The 12550-nt window shown below is 36.7% G+C and overlaps 1 protein-coding gene across 2 annotated transcripts in view; it reads right to left on the bottom strand.

The window, feature by feature from the left end:
• LOC131813534 (phospholipid-transporting ATPase IB-like) overlaps positions 1-12550 on the bottom strand; it is a 249604-nt gene that overhangs the window by 17229 nt on the left and 219825 nt on the right. For both annotated transcript variants that reach the window (XM_059143871.1, XM_059143873.1), the window contains one exon: positions 4262-4350. In XM_059143871.1, coding sequence (XP_058999854.1) covers positions 4262-4350 — 89 coding nt within the window. The remainder of the gene's footprint in view (positions 1-4261; positions 4351-12550) is intronic.

Raw genomic sequence — 12550 nt, 5'->3', positions numbered from 1 at the left:
AAAACTAAGAGTTTATAACCCTAAACCAGCCCTGCAAGAAATATTAAAGGGGACTCTTTGAGTGAGAAAGACCAAAAGCAACAAAGACTGGAAAGGAACAGAGAAAACCTCCAGAAACAATAACTTTATAGGTAATAGGGGATAAATTCGTATCTATCCATAATTACTCTATATGTAAATTACTCTAAATGTAAATGCTCTAATCAAAAGACATAGGGTCATCATGTCAAAAGAAATGAAAAAAACCAAGACCCATCTATATGCAGCCTGCAAGAGAACTGTTTTATTTTATTTTTTAAAAGATTTTATTCATTTGAGAGTACAGAACAAGTAAGAGAGAGCATGAGGTAGAAGGGAGGAGCAGAGGGAGAGGCAGGCTCCCATGAGCAGGTAGCCCAACACGGGGCTTGATCCCAGGACTCTGGGATCATGACCCAAACCAAAGGCAGACATTTAACCAACTGAGCCATCCAGGTGGCCCAAGAAAATCATTTTATACCTAAAGACACCTCCAGATAGAAGTGAGGGGATGGGGGAACCATCTGTCATGTTAATGGATGTCAAAAGAAAGCCAGCGTAGCCATACTTATGAGACAAACTAGATTTTAAACCAAAGACTGTAACAAGAGATGAAGAAAGGCACAGTATCATAATAAATCATAATAAAGAGGTTCCAGGGGAATTCTACCAGGCAGCTAAAGATGAGTTAATACCATTCTTAAACTATTCCAAAAAAATAGAAATGAAAGGAAAATTTCCAAACTCATTTTACAAGACCAGCATTAACTTGATTCTAAAACCAGATGAAGACCCCACTAAAGAGGAGAATTATAGGCCAATATCCCTAGTGAACATGGATGCAATAACTCGCAATAAGATACTAGCAAATTGAATCCAACAGTATATTAAAGGAATTATTTACCACAATCAAGTGGGATTTATTCCTGGGCTGCAGGGATGGTTCAATATTCACGAATCAATCAATATGATACACCACATTAATAAAAAGAAGAATAAGAACCATATGATCCTCTCAATAGATTCAGAAAAAGCATTTGACAAAATAAAGCAGCAATTCTTGATAAAAACCCTCAATAAAGTACAAATAGATGGAACACATGTCAACATTATAAAGGCCATATATGAAAGAACCACAGCTAATATCATCCTCAATGGGGAAAAACTGAGAGCTTTTCCTCTAAAATCAGGAAAAATACAGGAATGTCCACTCACACCATTATTATTTAACCTAGTACTGGAAGTCCTAGCCTCAGCAATCATACAATAGAAATAAATAAAAGGCATCCAGATGGCAAGGAAGAGGTCGACATTGACAACTTGCAAAGGACATGATACTCTATGTGGGCAACCTGAAAGACTCTACCAAAAAATTGCTACAACTGATACAAGAATTCAGCAAAGTCACAGAAATCTGCATTTCTATACATCAATAATAAAACAGCAGAAAGAGAAATCAAGGAATAGATCCCATTTACAATTGTACCAAAACCCACAAGATACCCGGGAGTAAAGCTAACCAAAGAGGTAAAAAGATCTGTACTCTGAAAACCATAGAACACTGATGAAAGAAATTGAAAATGACACAAAGAAATGGAAAAAACATTCCATGATCATGGATTGGAAAACAAATATTGTTAAAATGTCTATACTATAAACAATTTGCAAATTTAATGCAATCCTTATCAAAATACCACCATTTTTCACAGAGCTAGAACAAACAAACAATGCCAGAATTGGTGTAGAATTAGGAAAGGCTCCACATAACCAAAGTTAATGTTGAATTGTTGATCTGAGATGGCATTTTTAATGAAGTCCCATATACCCACAGCACGACCAAATTCATTTGTTAAGCTTGCTGTAAAATGCTGTCACTAAAGCCACTGGGCTTTTAGGGGCAGTTCTTTTGGCTCTGTTTTGTTTTTTACCTCAATATATCTGTTTCCTTTACTAATCTATTTACATTTCAAATGTTTATAAGATATTCTATGATTCAGAATGATTTAAAAATCTTGGTGTAATCTCAGGAAGACACTTAAGTGAAAATTAAGCAAAAATTGTGAAATGATTCAGTGAAATAAGTCAAGCAGAGAAAGACAATCATCAAATGGTTTCACTCATAGGTGAAATATGAATGAATATGAAATACGTAATATAAGGAATAGAGCAGAGGATCATAGAAGAAGGGAGGGAAAACTGAATGGGAAGTCATCAGAGAGAAAAGCCATGAGACTCTTAACTAGAAGAAACTTAACTATAAGAAACAAGCTGAGGGTTGCTGGAGAGGTGGTGGGTGAGAGGGATGGGGTAACAGAGTGATGGGCATTAAGGAGGGCACATGATATAATGAGCCCTGGGTGTTACAGGCAACTAATGAATCATTGAACACTACATCAAAAAGTAAAGGTGTATTAGATGTTGGCTAATCAATCTTTATTAAAAACTGAAATAATTCAAACATACATGTTACTTGGATTTTAAAAGACTGTACATACTACTAAAATACTTTTTTTGAGCTACATAGCACTTACACAAAAGGATAAACTTCAAAGATTTCACAGTCCCCTTTGACTTACATATTTTCACACCTGTATTTACCATATTACAAAACAAAACAAAGAAAAATGGTATGCTAAATTATCTTTACTCATAGAAGAAAAAGAGGTCTCAAGTAATTAAAAAGACAACAACAGGGGCACCTTGGTGGCTCAGTGGGTTAAGCCTCTGCCTTTGGCTTAGGATATGATCTCAGGGTCCTGGGATCGAACTCCATATTAGGCTCTCTGCTCAGCGGGGAGCCTGCTTCCCCCTCTCTCTCCACCTGCCTCTCTGCCTACTTGTGATCTCTCTCTCTGCCAAATAAATAAATAAAATCTTAAAAAATAAATAAACAAAAAGACAACAACAAATTCAAGATTATCATTACTTGCCTTGAAAATGCAGTTGGGAACTTGCAGACAACCTTGGCTATACTCAACGGTAGAGAAGATGCTAGCAAACTGATAGGATGATTCTAACATAAGCCCCTCAGTTCCCAGTGTACCTTTATCTGTTCCTGGAAATCTGGAATCTACACCTAGATGAAGATATCACTGGGGAATCAATTCACAGAAGCCACAGGTTTTACTTTTATTTATTTAGTTTTTTATTATCTTCAGTTAGCCACCCCATTTAGTACATCATTAGTTTTTAATGTTGTGTTCAATGATTCATTAGTTGCCTATAATACCCAGTGCTCACACATGACCTCCTTAATACCCATCACCCAGCTATCCCAACGCCATCGCCCTCCTCCCCCTCTGAAATCCTCAGTTTATTTTCCCAGAGTGTAGAGTCTCTCATGGTTTGTCTCCCTCTCTCCTTTCCCACCCTCCAGTTTTCCCTCCCTTCCTCTGTGGTCTTCCATGCTATTCCTTATGTTCCACATATGAGTGAGACCATAGGTTTTAAAAGATCCAAGTTAACACCTATAGTCAATACCATGGATCAAAATTAATATTATCCCTTCTAGAATATTTCTTTCTCTGCATCTTAGTTTGAAATTTATAATGTTTCAGAGCTTTATGTTGTAGATTATGTACAATGATCTTATGTAAGTTATTTCTGATTTTGAAAGCTTGTAATTTCATGGATTCTTTGTACTACCTCAGGGATTTCAGGGATTTCTAGCACCTCAGTTTAAAGGTGTTTGGTTTTTTTTTTTTTTTTTTTTCCCTGTGTGATTCGGTTAAAAAAAAAAGTGGGAGGATTCTGTAATCTAATACATATTCTGGGAGAACTATATTTGATAGATTCTTATTCCAAATATTTTTAAAAAGAAGAATATCTGTCTAATTTGAATATCTCCCTCCTAGTTCTTATTTTACTATTGGCTTTTAATTTGTGATCCTCTGGTATCAGGTTTTAGTTCCTCTAAAGTGCAAAGAAGCTCTATAAATCCCACTTTTAAAGAGCAAATGGATGACCTTTCCGGAAAAAAAAAATCACGAATTAGGTAATATTACTATAAACTCTCGTGAGTTTTGATGCTCTTTTGTTGTTTGTTTGTTTGTTTCTAAATTGAGTGCTGGTAAATCAGTGGCAAAAGCAGAGAGCATTCACTTTCTCTAAATGTTCCATGACTTTTAATATTCATAAAATGGCCAATTTTTAAATTTAATTTGCTGTGAAAACCATATAATTGGAAAAGAACAATTAACTATAATAGCTTATCTTTTGGTTACTACTTCATTTTTCAACTTACGATTTCCATATTAAATTTAGAGTCAGGCACACAATGGGGACTATGAAAAAACCAAGCCAGAAGTATGGACAAACCAGGACCATCTTGACCTGCAAATAAACAGAAATGAAGAGTACTTAAATAGGAATCTTTTAGTTCGTCAGGATTGGGTACCAAGTGCAACTCCCAAGTTTCTCTTCTCCACAAAAACCTGGAGATGCAGGTTTGGATACAGTCATGGAGTCTAGAACTATTAAATCAATGTACACACATAACACCAAATAGCTAGCTTAATTTAATAACATATTTTATAAACAACCAACTAAATAAATATTTTGATCAAGTAAGTTGTATTTCAGGAATGCAAGAGTGGTTCAACCTTATATTACCTAGCAATACACCTTTCACTTCCAGACATTGTGTGTAAGGTAATTATGCCATTATAGTCCCCTGGGAAAACTCACTCTTCTCTCTGCCAGACAGATTAACTGGGAACAGATCACTTTAATTCAGTAAGGACTGTACTGACTTGAGACTGGGTAAGGCTCTGCATTATATATATATTTATAATTTTCTGTATATTCTAATAGTTCAACATCTTAAAAAACCTTTCTATCTGAAGACTGCCCCTCCCAGGGCTAGTCTATTCTTAGAGATAGTAAGATCTCAATTGGGAGGATGCCTTTGCTCTGCAAATTCAAGGGCTAAATCCACAGTCTTCTCTCCTCTATCTGGCCCATACACCCCAGGAGGCAATATTCCTCTGCTGTAATTACCCCAGAACCAAGAACCAGGCAACTAGAAACCACCTATAGGCCAAAACCTGCAAAAATCACTCAAACAAGCCATTTCTGGCCTGTTTACCCACTCTGCCTTGCTTTCCCCTTGAAAAACCCAATAAAGGCAAGGCCTACCAGCTCCCGAGCTCCTGTGGTCTGTCTCCTGAAAACCCTGGTATCTTTCCCTTTTGGCCCTATGTGGCATTCTGTGATTTATCTTTAGGAACTGTGAGAATGATAAATTTTGTTAAAATGGCAATAGTAAGTCCTTACCTATCAGTAACTACTTTAAATGTAAATGGATTAAATTGTCCAATCAAAAGACACAGAGTGACTGAATGGATAGAAGAAAATAAGATCCAGGTATACCTGGGTGGCTCAGTCACTTAAGCATCTGCCTTTCACTCAGGTCATGATCTGGGATTCTGGGATCCAGCCCTGCATTGGGTTCCATGCTCAGTGGGGAGTCTGTTTCTCCCTCTCCCTCTGCCCCTCCCCCTACTTGTGCATGCTTTCTCTCTAAGAAAATCTAAAAACAAAAATAAGATCTAACAGTATGCTGCTAAGAGACTCACTTCAGCTTTAAGGACACATAGGCACAAAGTAAAGGTATTGAAAAAGATATTACAAATAAATGGTAACCAAAAGGGAGCAGGAGTGGCTGTACTTGTATTAGATAAAGTGATATTCAGGCCAAATTGGTCACAAGAGACAGAGAAGATCACTGTATAGTATGGGGGTCAATTCATTAAGAGGATATAAGAATTGTAAATTATTTGCACCCAGCAGTGTTGCACCTAAGTATTTAAACCAGATACTAACAAAACTAAAGGAGGAAAGTTAGAACAATATAATAGTAGAAATTCAATACTCCACTTTCAACAATGATTAGATCATTTAGACAGAAAAATCAATAAGGAAACAGCTTACATTAATACCACAATAGGCAAAATGGACCTTGTAAACACATACAGAACATTCGATCCAACAGCACAAGAATACACATTCCTCTCCAGTGCACATGGAACATTCTATGGGATAGATCACACCTTGGGCCACAAAACAAAAAGACAACCTACTGAATGGGAGGTATTTGTAAATCATATATTCAATCAGAAGTTAATGTCCAAAATATATAAAGAACTTATAGAAGTCAATGCCAAAAACAGAGAGAGAGAAAGAGAGCGAGAAAGAGAAAAGAAATAAATATTTCAACTAAAATGGGTTGAAGACACAAATGGGCACTTTTCTAAGGAAGATTTGCAGATAGACAATAGCCAAATGAAAGGATGCTCAACATCCCTAATCATCAGAGAAATATAAGTCAAAACCACATCTTATACCTGTCAGAATGGCTAGAATTAAAATAAAAAATAACAACTGTTGGTGAGAATATAGAGAAAAAGGAATCCTCATGCTGTCAGGAATGTAAATTTGTGCAGCCACTGTGGAAAACATTATGGAGGTCCCTCAAAAATTAAATACTATATGGTCCAGTAATTCTGCTACTAGGTATTTACCCAAAGAAAAGGAAAACACTAATTCAAAAGATACATACATCCCTATATTTATTGCAATATTATTTACAATACCCAAGATATGGATGCAATTTAAGTGTTCATCAATAGATGAATGGATAAAGAAGTGGTGTGCGTGTACACACACACACGTGTATGTATGTGTATACATACACATATATACATATACACAATGGACTATTATTGGCCATAAAAAGAATGATATCTTGGGACACCTGGGTGGCTCAGTTGGTTGGCCTACTGCCTTCGGCTCAGGTCCTGATCCTGGAATTCCAGGATTGAGTCCTGCATGGGGCTCCCAGCTCCACGGGGAGTCTGCTTCTCCCTCTGACCTTCTCCTTGCTCATGCTCTCTCTCACTGCCTCTCTCTCAAATAAATAAATAAAATCTTAAAAAAAAAAACGAGAGAATGATATCTTACCATTTATGACATCACAGGTGGACCTAGAAGGTATTATACTAAGTGCAACACATCAGACAGATAAAGACAAATACCATATGATTTGACTTACCTATGGAATCTATAAACAAAACAAATGAATAAATCTAAATACAGAGAACTGGTGGTTGCCAGACAGCTGGGGATGAGAGGATTGGTGAAAAGGGTAAAAAGGAGTGGAAGGGATAGGCTTCCAATTGTGGAATGAGTAAGTCATGGTATTTTAATACCTTTAATACCTTTAGGTATAGCACAGTGAATATAGCCAAGGCTATCGTAAGAGCATTGTATGCTGATAGATGGTAGTTACACTTGGAAGTGAGCACAAGATAACATATGTAGAGTTGTTGCATCACTATGTTATACACTTGAAATTCATAAAATGCTGTAGGCTAATTATATTTTAATTAAAAAACAAAACTCAACAAAAATAGTTCAACAAAAAAGGAAATTGGGAAGTATCTTTAGACAAACAAAAATGAAAACACAACATGCCAAAACCAGGGTATGGCAAAAGCAATTTTAAGAACAAAGTTTATAGCAATAAATGTTTATATCAAGGAAGAAAGGATCTCAAACAATCTAACTTAAAAACTTAAAGAACTAGAAGAACAAGAACTAAACCCACAGCCAAAAGGAAGGAAATAATAAAGATTAGAGCAGGAATAAAGTAACAGGATGGCAGAATAAGAAGCCATGGGGATCTGTCTCTGCCCTAAACAACAACACTGCACTCATAGAATGTGTCTGGTTTTGAACTCTGAAATCTATCGAAGGCTTGCATATTACAGGGGGTGACTTGAATGGTAAATTGTATTTAGCTTTGGTCAATTTCAGCTCTTAGTGCAGGAGCACTACCCATCATGTATTCCCAGTCAAGTGGCACATATTTCTGGAGCATCTTGCTTACAGGATAGGGGAAACTGACTAGGGGAAAGAAACCTGTTATCCAAATATTGGAAGTCTTTGCTCTGATCACTGCTGCTTCTGATCACAGAGGTGCAAGGTGGGGGACCGCAAGTGTTGTTGCACATCCCTGCATTGTTCCAAGCCCCTCCCCTCTGACTGAAGTGACTTCAGAAGGCCTTTGACACAGAAACTCTTTGTCCACTCCATTTTTTCCCACTTTTCCCCCTTTTTAGGAGCCAGACAAATTCAAAACTAGGACATTCAAAACCATCTCTATATACAAGTAAAATTAGAAAGTGACCACTTGTGCCCAGGGAGAAGTCAGGAAGGACCTAAGAGAACATTAAGTATATACCTCAAATTAATCCTCAGCACAGAGGCAGCCTTACAATAAACAAACAAACAAAAATAACAAAACAAGCAAACCCTGGGGAAAAGGGAAAATGCTATTTCCAGAGTTACCACATTATTAGATTTTAATTTCCAGTGTTTGACTAAAAATTCATAAAACACAAAAGAAATAGGGAAGTATGTCCCATTCAAAGGAAAATCTTTAAAAATCTTTAAAAATACGTAGTCAGTTTTAGTTTATTTTTATGTATGGTGTAAGAAGTCAAGTTTCATTCTTTTTTATGTAGCCATCCAATTTTCCCAACAACATTTGTTGAAGAGGATGTCTTTTTTCCATTGCATATTCTTGCCTCCTTTGTTGAAGATTAACTGACCATATAATCATGAGTTTATTTCTGGGTTCTCTATTCTGTTCCATTGATTGCTGTGTCTGTTTTTGTGCCAGTACCATACTGCTTTGATTACTATAGATTTATAGTATCTTGAGATCTGCAATTGTGGTATTTCTGTGTTTGTTCTTCTTTTTCTTTTTCTTTAGAGAGAGAAAAAGAGAGAGCTGGGTGGGGGCGGGGGGGAGGGGAGAGAGAGGGAGAGAATCTTAAGCAGGTTCCACAATCAAGATTGGAGCCTGACATTAGGCTTGATTTCACAACCACGAGGTCGTGACCTGAGCTGAAACCAAGAGTCAGATGCTTAATCAACTGAGCCATGCAGGTGCCTCTGTTCTTTTTTCAGTATTGCTTTGGCTATTCAGAGTCTTTTGTGGTTCCATACAAATTTTAAGATTACTTGTTCTAGTTCTGTGAAAAATCCTGTTGGTATTTTGACAGGAATTGCATTAAATGTGTTTATTGCTTTGGGTAATACAAACATTTTAACAATATTTGTTTTCTCAATCCATGAGCATGGAATATCTTCCCATTTGTTTATCATCTTCCATTTCTTTCATCAGTGTTTTATAGATTTCAGAGTGATGAAACTCTCACCTCTTTGGTTAAGTTTATTCTTAGGTATTTTTTTTTATTTTGGGTGCAATTGTCAATGGATTGTTTTCTTAATTTCTCATTCTGTTAATTCATTATTAGCGTATAGAAATGTAACCAATTTCTGTATATTGATTTTGTATCCTGTGACCTTACTATATTCATTTATAAGTTCCAGTAAGTTTTTTTGGTGGAATCCTCAGGATTTTCTATATATAGTATCATGTCATTTGCAAATAGTGACAGTTTTACTTCTTCCTTACCAATTTGCATGCTTTTTATTTCTTTTTCTCATCTGATTGCTGTAGCTAGGACTTCCAGTATTATGTTTAATAGAAGTGGTGACAGTGGACATACTTGGCCTGTTCCTGATCTTAGGGGAAAAGCTCTGTTTTTCACTGACATTCTCAATTATAATACAAATTTTATGACAATTTAAATATTCTCTTAAATGGGAACAAGATGAGCTTATCACCATTCCCTTACTATAGTACTTATTCCACCACCTTTATGAATTAGGGCTCATTTTAATATTTTATTATTTAAAGACACTTTATCAGGGCATAATTGGCTTACAATAAACTGAACGTATTCAAAGTGAACAGTTTGCTATGTTTGACATCCACTATGCTCATAAGATCATTATCACAATCAAGACTCTAACTAGCACACCAGGATTCTCCTTATCCTGCAATGTAAGCGTCCCCTCCTGCCCTTCCCGGCCATGTGCCACCCACTACCCTCTCTCCAGTTAACCACTGATCTGCTTTCTGCCACTATAAATTTGTTGGAAATTTTTACAAACAGATCCATATGCTTTGTAAACTTTTTGGCCTGATTGATTTCTCTTAACGTAATTATTTTGAGAGCTATCCATGTTGTCATATGTGTGAGTAATATGTTATTTCCTTTTTATCTCTGAATAATATTCATAATAATATGGTGATTTGTCTTTTCATTCACCTGTCATTGCACTTTTGGGGATTGTTTCTAGTTTTGGCCATTGCAAACCAAATTCCTATGAATATTCATATTCAAGTCTTTGTGTGGACATACGCTTTCACAGGGAGTAGAATGACGGGGTCTTATGGTGTATGTACATGACACTTTTATGAAACTGTCAAACAGCTTTCCAATTTCACATTCTTATGAGCAGCATATGAGAACTGCAGTAGCTCCACAGCCTCATCCACTCTTGGTGCTGACATTTTTATAATTTTATCCATGCTAATAGTTGTGTGTTGCTGTCTCATTTTGGTTTTAATTTGTATTTACCTCACAACGAATGCTGTTGAGTATCTTTTCATTTGCTTTGTTAGTCATGTATATTCTTTGGTAAAGTATATATTTGAGTATTTTGCCCATTGTATAATTTGGTCATTTTATCTTTTTTATTTGCCTTCTTCTTCTCAGTTTGGGTTTCATTTGTCCTTTTTCTAGTTTCTTAATGTGGAAGCTAGAGCTGTTTATTTGAAAACATTCTTTTTCACAGATATAGTGCTAAAAAATTTCCCTCTAAGTACTACATCAGTTGCATTTTACAAATTTTAACATGTCATGTTTTCATTTTCATTTAGTTCATAATGTCCAACTTCCTCTTTGACATATAAAGTATGTCAATTGCTCTTAACTCCTGGACTGACTTTAAAATTTTTTAAAAGATTTTATTAATTTCTTTGATGGAGAGAGAGGGCACAAGCAGGGGGAACAGTAGGCAGAGGGAGTGGGAGAGGGGAAAGCAGACTCCCAGCTGAGCAGGGAGTCTGATGGGGGGCTCAATCCCAGGACCCTGGGAATGTGACTTGAACCAAAGGCAGGTCCTTAACTGACTGAGCCACCCAGGTGCCCCTGGATTGACTATGAAACAGTGTGTGTATAGGTTGAGACTTTAAGACTCAGCAGAAAACATAGAACAAGCTGAAAAATCAAGCCAGACTTGGTGCCCACCCAATATTGGGGAGACAGAGGTTGTAGTTTAAGACTTGCCAAATGGGAATGCCCTTGGTGAACACCCAGGGTTGTCGTCTTTTTTTTTTTTTTTTTTTTTAAGATTTTATCTATTTATTTGACAGAGAGAGATCACAGTAGACAGAGAGGCAGGCAGAGAGAGAAAGAGGGAAGCAGGCTCCCTGCTGAGCAGAGAGCCCGATGCAGGACTCGATCCCAGGACCCTGAGATCATGACCTGAGCCGAAGGCAGCAGCTTAACCCACTGAGCCACCCAGGTGCCCCCACCCAGGGTCTTCTTGAGATCCCAGAGAAGCTGTGCCCTAGGAGTAAATGCCTCAAATCAGAAGAGAGTACTATGCTCTGGGAATAAGGCCATGATAGTTAATGGCAAAATAAACTACACTTGGCGCTATCAAAGTACTATGCCTATGCCTCTCATTTCTCTATGACTACATCTTTCTTGAGGGTTTTGTCTCTAGTACAGGATTTTCAGCATCCTGAAACTCTGAATTCTACCTCCTCCTCCCAATCAGATCACTGCATAAACTTTGGGCTCCTCTTCTTGTATTGCAAACTGAGAAATATTCATAGGAACATGCTAGGATAAGGAAGAAAAAGGCTTCCCTTCTTTCAAGAATCATATCCTTAAGTATTACTCTGTTGGTTTCTAGCCAATGTCTTCAAATAATTCTTATATCTTGTTCAGTTTTTAGAGTTGTTTTTGTCAGACTTTTCCAAAACTGGCCACTTAGTCATGGCTGAAACAGGAAGTCTCTTAAAATCCTTATTTCCTAAGAATTGGGCTGATTCAAGCCAGGGGTACAAAGGTCATCTCTTGTTTCCACAGAGAAAGACAGTGAGTATGACAGACAGGTAGACAGACAGGGATTGAACTGGGCAATTTTGGATCTGTGTTTCTCTATTTGGTAAGTGACTGACTTTGGACCAAGGCTATTTCTAGTTCTACAATCATGTAATTCTGTGATCCATTTTGTAAGTTCCATAGGCTTAATCCCACATTATAAGTATAGGCAAAGTAGAATTTAGAAATATGTAAATAATTATAAAAATCTAAAAAGTATATCACCTCTGAGGCTTAACATAAGCAAAATAACAGTTTCATGAGACTTTAAAATATTTAGAAGCTGGAGCTCCTGGAGCTCCGAGGAATGTCTATTCTGCTTAAACATTTCAAATAATGTTTTCTTAGTTGCCATGCATCCTTTCCAAGTAACAAATAGCACATAGTACATTACATGAAAAAACACAATTACAATATTAGCAATTTTAGATGATTCTGAAGTGATCATAGCTTTCATCAGTTATGCACAAAAGATAAAAATTTTGGAAACCATAGTTAAC

The sequence above is a fragment of the Mustela lutreola genome, chromosome 13 (genome assembly GCF_030435805.1).
Source record: "Mustela lutreola isolate mMusLut2 chromosome 13, mMusLut2.pri, whole genome shotgun sequence".
In the NCBI taxonomy this organism is placed as follows: domain Eukaryota; kingdom Metazoa; phylum Chordata; class Mammalia; order Carnivora; family Mustelidae; genus Mustela; species Mustela lutreola.
The sequence above is the reverse complement of the archived record's forward strand: the minus strand, read 5'-3'. Positions and strand labels throughout refer to the sequence as shown.